The sequence below is a fragment of the Mastomys coucha genome, chromosome X (assembly GCF_008632895.1).
Source record: "Mastomys coucha isolate ucsf_1 chromosome X, UCSF_Mcou_1, whole genome shotgun sequence".
Lineage (NCBI taxonomy): Eukaryota > Metazoa > Chordata > Mammalia > Rodentia > Muridae > Mastomys > Mastomys coucha.
This window is the reverse complement of record NC_045030.1, coordinates 42345101-42353817: the sequence shown is the minus strand read 5'-3', so window position 1 is coordinate 42353817 and position 8717 is coordinate 42345101. Positions and strand designations below refer to the sequence as shown.

At 41.0% G+C, this 8717-nt stretch overlaps 1 protein-coding gene and 1 pseudogene across 1 annotated transcript in view; both read left to right on the top strand.

Moving 5' to 3' along the window:
- The window catches only part of LOC116077940 (rhox homeobox family member 2-like), a 4236-nt gene extending 3541 nt beyond the window's left edge, over positions 1-695 (top strand). Inside the window, exon 4 of the mRNA XM_031352861.1 lies at positions 645-695. Within this exon, the coding sequence (XP_031208721.1) occupies positions 645-695 (51 nt within the window). The remainder of the gene's footprint in view (positions 1-644) is intronic.
- Positions 696-6280: 5585 nt separating this feature from the next.
- The window catches only part of LOC116091255, an 11564-nt pseudogene continuing 9127 nt past the window's right edge, over positions 6281-8717 (top strand).

The window sequence follows — 8717 nt, the reverse complement described above, 5'->3', positions numbered from 1 at the left end:
ATGAGCCACCATGTGGTTGCTGAGATTTGAACTCATGACCTCTGGAAGAGCAGTTGGTGCTCTTAACTGCTGAGTCATCTCACCAGCCCAAGTTCTATCTTTATAGAGACAATCTGAGTATATGGTTAGTTCAGACAGAGCCAAGAACTTAGAAAGCTGATGTAAACTTGGTTAAACAGAGGCTGTGGGAATGGGGGAAGCAGAGAATCCAGTCCTCCTGCTGTTTTGAGGTGCCTAGTGAAGCCATGCAGATAAGGACACCCATCATTATAACTCTCGGGACCACGCTGCTGCATCTACCCAAAAGTGCTGATAAGTATCTGCAGAGGGCTCTAGGATAAGAGACAGAAGCCAGGTGTGCAATGTTTGGTTGATTGTCCAGCAACTACTTTTGCAATACTGGCACCAGAAGCCTGGGCCTCCCACATTCTATCAGCACATTCTATCAAGCCCTGCACCCTCTATCAGCCCTTCTTCCTCTCACAGAATTACAGCAGTGAGACACCAGGTTCTTCTGAGCAAGATAATATTAATATAAATTCTATTGATATAAGTTATAGAGGGCAACTAGTATTACATGATGTGTTTTCTGATTTATAATCCTGACTAGAATACTGAACCGGTTTTTTTCTGGATTGTTGTAGAATTGGTTTAAGGGAAGACGAGAACAATATAAGAGAGAGCAGAAGCTATAAACACTCAGAGGTCTCTTTTTCCGGAAGACTATGCCGAAGACCTAGAGAACCACCCTTGATATTGATAAGTTTTTCTACTGCCTACACTTTTATGTCCTCAGCATCTGTATTTTTAATAAATAAGTGAAGTCTCTGTACCTTTGCTGCATTTGTTTTTACAAATTAGTAAGAAACATGTAAAGTAACCAAAGAACTGTCCTTGAAACAGGATGACAAGGTCTCGGTGCATAAAATGACATCACTAAGTCAGCCTTCCATATGCCCGGCGTATCTTCCAGGTTTCCCAAGTACCATAGTAGGTTTGCTCTGACTCACACATTCCTTTCTGTCCCACTATCATGCTGCCCTCACCCCTGCCCTCTCAATGTGTCAGACCACAAATGTGGAAGGAAGGGAAGACAAGTCCCTAGTGAGGGGGAAAACCAAGAAACAAACAAACAACTTTTGCCAAGCAGAGCTAATGCTGGGAATCGGGTTCTAACCTTGGGCTCTAACCTTGGGCTCTGACAGAAACATCCTAAGAGGCAAGTCAAAGAATTCCTGGGAAGCAGGCAGCAAGTTTTTCTGCTCCCAATTCTCCTCACTGCTCTCCCACTGTATGAAGCACCCATGGCACTAGAAGTGATTGCCAGTGTGGGTGCTTCACAGCCACTAGAAGCCATATCTCATTCAGGCCAGAAGTGCACATCCTTCTTTTTTGTGTTCTAACTCCCCGCCCTAGCTCAGGAAGCATATCATCCCTCCTCCCCAGAGCAGAAGGTGACTGACACTCTTTAAGGTATTTTCAAACTGTATAATTCTCATGGCTTCAGAAACAGGGTAAACAGTGTTTTTTCTCCAAAAAAAAAAAAAAAAAAAAAAAAAAAAAAAAGTTCCTGATAAACAACGTGGCTTTAAAAAAAATAAAAACCCACCCCGTGAGTGAAATATTACTGTTTTCATCACTCTGGCTCTATGGGACAGCCATACACTGATCAGAGTCAAAATGGCAAAACAAAAGCAAACAAAACATGAAGACATGCCAGTGTGGGTGAAGAAAAAGATGAGCATTTACTCACTTGCTGGTGCAAGTGCAAGCTAGTGTGGCAACTATTGAAATCACTGTTGCTTTAAAAAAAAAGAAAAGAAGAGATACAGAGAGAGAGAAAGAGAGAGAGAGAGAGAGAGAGAGAGAGAGAGAGAGGAGAGAGCTAGAAATAGATCTCCCACATGATCCAGCTATACCACTCTTTGCCATATACTTAAGGGGTATATATCTGACAGCAGAGATACTTGCTCATCCATGCTCTCTGTTGTTCTATTTACAATAGCCATGAGGTGGAGACAGCCTAGCTGTCCATAGACTTATAAATGGGTAATGAATGTAAGTACAATGAAATATTACACAGCTATAAAGGAAAGTGAAAATCTCAAATTCATAGGCAAATAAGTAAAGTTGGAAACAATTATTCTGAGTGAGAAAATCCAGATGCAGAAAGGTAGATGTTGCATGCTTTCTCTCTCATTTACGGATGTTAGCTTTGAATCTTGAAATGCATATAGTCCATTTGGAAAACCCATAGATGACAGAAAAATAGTAAGAGTCTGTAGTTGGGGAAGAGAAGCTATCGTGAAATGGGAAATAAAATGTAGCAGTGTAAATAGGTGGAGGAGAGTGGGGAGGGATGATTAACACACAAGACATTTCTAAAACGTCATATGAGAGCCCACCACGTAGAAGTTTCCTAAAATATATACATACACATACATAAAAAGATGTTAAGGGAAAAAAGATGTCAAATGAAGTCACCCACACAAAATACCCTTTGGTGCTAATAGGCGCCATGGATGATCCTATGTGCCTTCTACCAGACATGAGGGAAATGATCCCTTTTGGCATATGGAAACCAGTTTCACAAGTTCCTAAGGAATGCAAGCTTTTATCTAACCTAGCAGAATCCCTCCTTTTGTCCAGGCTGACTTCATTTCTGGATATTTAGAATGCCTTTTAAAGTGTGGGCAGTTGACTTTTCTTTGGAACTGATAACGCCTATCAAAATATAATTGTGGACTTCATTGAAATGCCTTGAGTGTAAGGCTGCAATCTGCCAGTCTTTGTGTGATCTTTCAAAAGCTGGGCGGAAGCTTTCCCTATCTGCACACACACAAAAAGATGCTTGGAAGTCCAACTTTGCTTAATGGAGATCTTCCCTCACTTTGGAATTTCTGTCACCAAAGGATCAGATAGCAGACCAGCAATTATGGCTGAAATGGAACAGCTGCCCCAGGAAGATGGAATGTATGAATTGGACATTGAAACGATGACTAAGAAAACTGTTTCAAAAGACTCACTTACACTGGAATTAACTGTTACCATTCATCTCATTAAGAGTTATATGCACCCCTGGCAAAAAGACAAGGTTCTGCCTTTATTAAATCCTTTATGGGTACCCTCCTCCCACTGTTTTATCCATATTGAGGCATATGGAGAGCCTTAAGGTATCATTCTGAAACAACAAATACAGGCCCTTGACTCATCCTTGATTACTATACATCATAGTGGCTGAGAACACTTGCCTGCGAGCTACACCGGAGATGCCCTCTCCTTTAAATCGGGGGCTGCAGTATTGTAAGAAAATAGAATACATGGTCCCTGAAATCCCTCTGGAAAGGTCTACTCTCTGTTGTTTTATTCACCCTTCATGCACTAGAGATAAAGAGGTAATTGCTTTAATCCATCCAAGCAGAGTGAAAGCCATTTCCTGGTGGCTGGGAATGTGTTCCTCACACATCAATACCATGCAAGCCGACCGTCTAGAGAGGCCAGGCTGTGGCACCAGATGACTCAATGAGACCAAAGAATCTGACAAAAACAGACACGTACAGCTCTGTTGGTGGTCACACCCAAAGCTGGGCAGCCCATGTGTGGAGGCACCTTAAGGCACTGATGAGTCAACAGTTAAGTGACCTGGTTTTGTCCCATTGTAATGCTCTGCAACCCTTTGCCTTTATCTATGCTCTTATCCCCACTTAACTTTTGCTATACATTTAGTTGAAGCAGCTCCAGATGACTGGATTTGTGGTGAAAAGGGTTCCTGTTAGTGCTTTCATCTCTTTGATATAGGATGTATAGTCTCTGTCCACTGCCCCTAATCTGGTCCCTTTTTGTGGTTCAATAACCTCTTCTAGTGGTGACCATTGTATTCATATAACTTGGCCAGGTCAAGGGGCTATATGGATCCTACTTTATTGTATCCATTTCTCAATATCTACCTATGCTCCATGGGCTGGTGAGATGCCTCAGCAGTTAAGAATGCTGGCTACTCTTCCAAACGATCCAGATTTGATTTCTATCACCCAAATTATGGCTCACAAACATCTGCCCAATTCCAGGGGATCTCGTGCCCTCTTCTGGCTTCCATCAACACCAGGAAATGCATGTTGTGCACAAATATACATGCATGCAAAAACATAGAGCACACCATGTCCAAGGCAGCTCTAAAGCATTTAGTTTGGAACTTGCTTACAGTTTCGGGGGTTAGTCCATTATCATGATGGGAAACATACAAGCACGGCACTGGAGCAATAGCTGAGAACTTTACATCCTGATCCATAGCAACAGACAGAGAACAAGACACTGAGCCTGGCTTTTGAAACTGCAAAGTCACTCAAAGCTCACTCCCAGTGGCACACTTCCTCCCAAGAAGCTCACCAACTGGGGCTGGCAAATACATGAGCCTATAGGAGCCATTCTTATTCAAACCACCACAACATCTATATACATTATTAAAGATTATTTTAAAAAACTCTATGTGTATAGGTATTTGTCTGCATGTATGTTTGTACACCACGCACATTCAGTGCCCATTAGAAACCAGAGAAGGACACTGGATCCCTTTGGAATTGGAGTTACTATTGTTATAAGCCTCCAAATAGGTGTTGGGTATTAACCCCACATCCTCTGGAAAAGCAATCAGTGCTCTTCACCTCAGAGCCATTTCTCCAGCCTCAATACACATAATTCAAAAAAAATAAATAAATAACCATCCAGGCAGAGGTTGAATGACCTAAAAGATAAGGATCACTAATTTAAAACAGTCAATGTCAATACTTGTGATTCACACAACATCATAACTGAAGTCCAAAAACCCTGTGTTGAATTATGCAGTGTGCTATCCTGGGAATAAAAAGACAGACTAAATGGAGCTTTGACTGTGATTCCCTCTTCCCAAACCTACAATTCTAACTGAACATCAGCCATTTGGGCCTCTTGGCAGAAAGCAAACTAAGTGATAGTCCTTCCAAAGGGAACTGCCACAACAGAACTGCTAACTGGGGACCTGTAATCCTGGCTATTTCATTATTCACAACATAAAGGACCCATGGTAAGAGTGGCAGGCTGAAATACTTATGCACACATGCACAAATATATGCTTTGAATGTCAAAGGAACAGAATCAGGGACAATGTTACATTTCAAAGGGGTTCCTGTCACCCACAAAGCCAAATCATACCAAGTATTCTAGTTCTTCTATGAAGAAATAAATAGCAGTCTACCCACCAAATCCCTTCCATAACCAGAAACCTGTTTCTAAACATGGCAGAAAGCAGTACAGGGTCTTAAAGTCTCTTCTTGCTATGCATGTAGAGAGACTAATAGAGGAGATCAATGACCCGAGAAGCTAGAGAGTCTGATCCTCTCAAACCATGAAAAAAAAAATAGGATGCTCCCCATCCTGCTACCAGAACGTGGTTTCTTAAAACCTCAGTTATTGGGGAAAATTACATTTCACCATGGGGAAAGAAGTTCCAAGGTTCTGTTGGAAGCCTAACATGCCTAGGCCAAAGACTGTATAATGAAACTGCCCAAAAATCTCAGTGGTGGGGACCTCTAAACCACTCAGAACAAAAACCCCAGCTGTAAAAGTAACTTTTCTTTGCCAGATGTAATTCTCACCTTGAGGACTTACTGCTAAATAAATTCAACCTTTCAAGGTCTTTCTGAACTGTGGCTGGCTGGTTCAACGCAACTGTTCTGGCTCAAACTCCTCTCCAAGCTGACTGATTTGATCTGGCTTCTCTCAGCTTTTTACTGAATTATTCTGCTTGGCCTCAAATTAACTCTAGTAACTTGTTCTAATCTTCTGGCTCCTTCTTATTCTCTGGCTTCAACTGCCTCTGCTGACCTGCACTGAACTGCACAAACTACGAATCAACACAACTCCGCTGTACTTTACTCACTGCACTGACTCCCAACTCTGAACTGACTGAATTGACTGAACTAACTCCGGACTCCCTCTGCACTACTTTTAAATAGCTTTTCTCCTGAGGGTTGGGCATATGCTATCTCTGATTCATTTTGTCAAGTCTTTCTCTGATTCATCAGTTTGCCTGCCCCTCAATGAGACAGAATTGTTTAGGATTAAATGTGTGTACTAAAGGATTACATCCAGAGGGATCAAAGGTTTGTACTAAGGGCATGTCTGTATTCCAGCTGGGTCATAAAAACTTAGAAGGTATATTTGGATGTTATCATACCATCCATGTTGCTGGATTAAAATTCATCTATACCCACCTTTTGTTTGACTTCTCTCACCTCTGACAGGCATGGGACACTGTAGTGTGAACATCAAATGTAAGCTTCAGGTAGTCTGTATTGGATATATAGGAGAACAGCTTATGCTGTATTTCTTCTAATCTGGTCCAGATCTTGTGTGTTAAGATACATCCAACCCTCCTCCTTCCTACCCTCATTTGCCAGAGGAACGTACTTGGAAATACATAATATATATCAGATATATAAGGACTAGGAGACCCAAAGAAACTGACTGGCCTTACAAATTATTGACCGTAAAGCTAACAAATGGCCCTATGGACATATAATCCATTATTATGGTCCAGACACTGTGCATAAACTGGATCCTGGTGGTTTATCTATCTGTATGCTAATAATTATCAAGATTATAAGCTACTGCTGAAATTATAACTAATAAAACTGCAAAGACCCTTAATATCCTAACCAAACAACAAAGCAAAATCCCCAATGCTACCTACCAAAAACCATTTAGCTTTAGACTATTTGCTTGCTTCTAAAGGAGGAGCTTGTGGAAAATTCAACCTGAGCAACTGTTCTATACAAATATATGATGAAGGAAATGTCATAGAAGAAATCACCAATCAGATGAAGGTTGTTCATGTTCTGATCGAGACTCAGAGTGACTAGAACCCAGATAAATGATCTGGGGATGTTTTTCATCTTAGGGGAAGGGGGGAGTTCAAGTGTTTCATAGTTGCTATGCTTTTGATCCCAGGAGCCTGCTTGGTTTTAGTTTGCATAGTTTCCATAGTCAAAAGATTTATCTCCAGCCCCACAGAATCAATGGAAATATAGACCCCTAAAGTAAGGCAATGTTCTTTTACTCTGAGATGGGCTTGAGCACTGTTGAAGTCTGCTCCCCTACAAAGCTGCAGCCATTTTGTTGCATGCCTACCAGTCATTTGATATTGTTACTGACACAGAAAAGCAGCTGGACTAAGAAGAGGATGAAGCTGCCCACATACCCTGTTATGGTCTGAGGTTTGTTAATCTTAAGAAATTCCACAACCAGAAGCTTCACTTAGGAACAATCAGAATTATGGTCAGTTACAACTGCCCAAAACAGTCAAAATAACTTGAGTCCAAGCTGACCACCAGGCAAGCCCTTCATGTACCTGTACATGAGTTCATTGTGGTTTTGCCTTTATAAACTGGCCCTGGAAAACATCTGTGGTCACAGTCAGCTCCCAAGTAATTTAAAAACACCCAACCAGAATATATATATAACTATACATAAGAGACAAAAGAGCCAATAATGAATGAAAGCCTCATCCTTGTGAGATTTGGGGCTCTCTAGCTTTCAGATATTAATCCAGTAAACACACAACTTTCTGGTTTAAAAAAGAAAGAAAAGAGGCCCTGGGGTCCCATTTCTTGAATTGGAAAGTCCACTAGAGAGTTAGTGCCACGTACTGTACTCCCAAGTTTAGCTGTCAGCTTGGGACAGACTCTCCCCCTCCATCACATTCACAGCAGTTTTTATTTGCTTTCCAAAAGCGGAAAACTCTTTAGGCTCTTTTTTTTTTTTAAACAAATTGGTTGTTTTTTATTAGATGTTTTCTTTATTTACAATATCTCCTTTCCCAGGTTCCCCTCCAAAAGAAAAAAGAAAAAGAAAATAAAATAAGAAAAAAATAAAAATTAAAAACAAAACAAAACAAAACAAAAACTAAAGCATTCCCCTGTTCCCTCCCCCGTCCCCCTGCTCACCACCCTATCCTCTCCCACTTCCTGGCGCTGGCATTCCCCTACACTAGGGCATAGATTTTTTTGTTTTTTACTTTTATTGCATTATAATGACAAAAGTTACATGATTTCAATTTATTGGAATTTGTTAACATTTAAAAACATTTTAACTAAACAGAATTAAATTGTATTCTTGTTTCTCTTTTGTACCCCAACTCCTCCCAGAGACCCCCCTTGAATACCTACAATATCTTTTTTGTCATATTCCTTAAAATTTATAAAATATTATAACAATAAAAATGAGTATTATAAAAGTTCTTTGATATAAAACAACAATTTAACACTCTTATGTAGGTGCTCGTCTACAGCAATACTGGAAATACATGCGGGTTCCTTCCAGTCTCTCTGGGCTGGTGTCTTAAGCAGACCTTGGGCGCAAGCCAGTCCCACAACACTCAGAGGAAGCTCCACTCCCAGGTGATCTAACAAGCTCAGGATCCCAGGATCCCATAATCACAGGATCACAGAGACAGCCTGACTCTGAGGAGTTTTGATACAACCAGGATCACAGGAAGGTCAGGCTCCAGTCAGATTTAGCAAGGGCAAGTAGCACTAGAGATAACCAGATGGTGTGGGGCAAGCATAACAATATAAACAACACAAACCAAGGTCACTTGCCATCATCAGAACCTACTTCTCCCACCATAGCAAGTCCTGGACACACCATCACACTGGAAACGCAAGATTCAGATCTAAAATCAC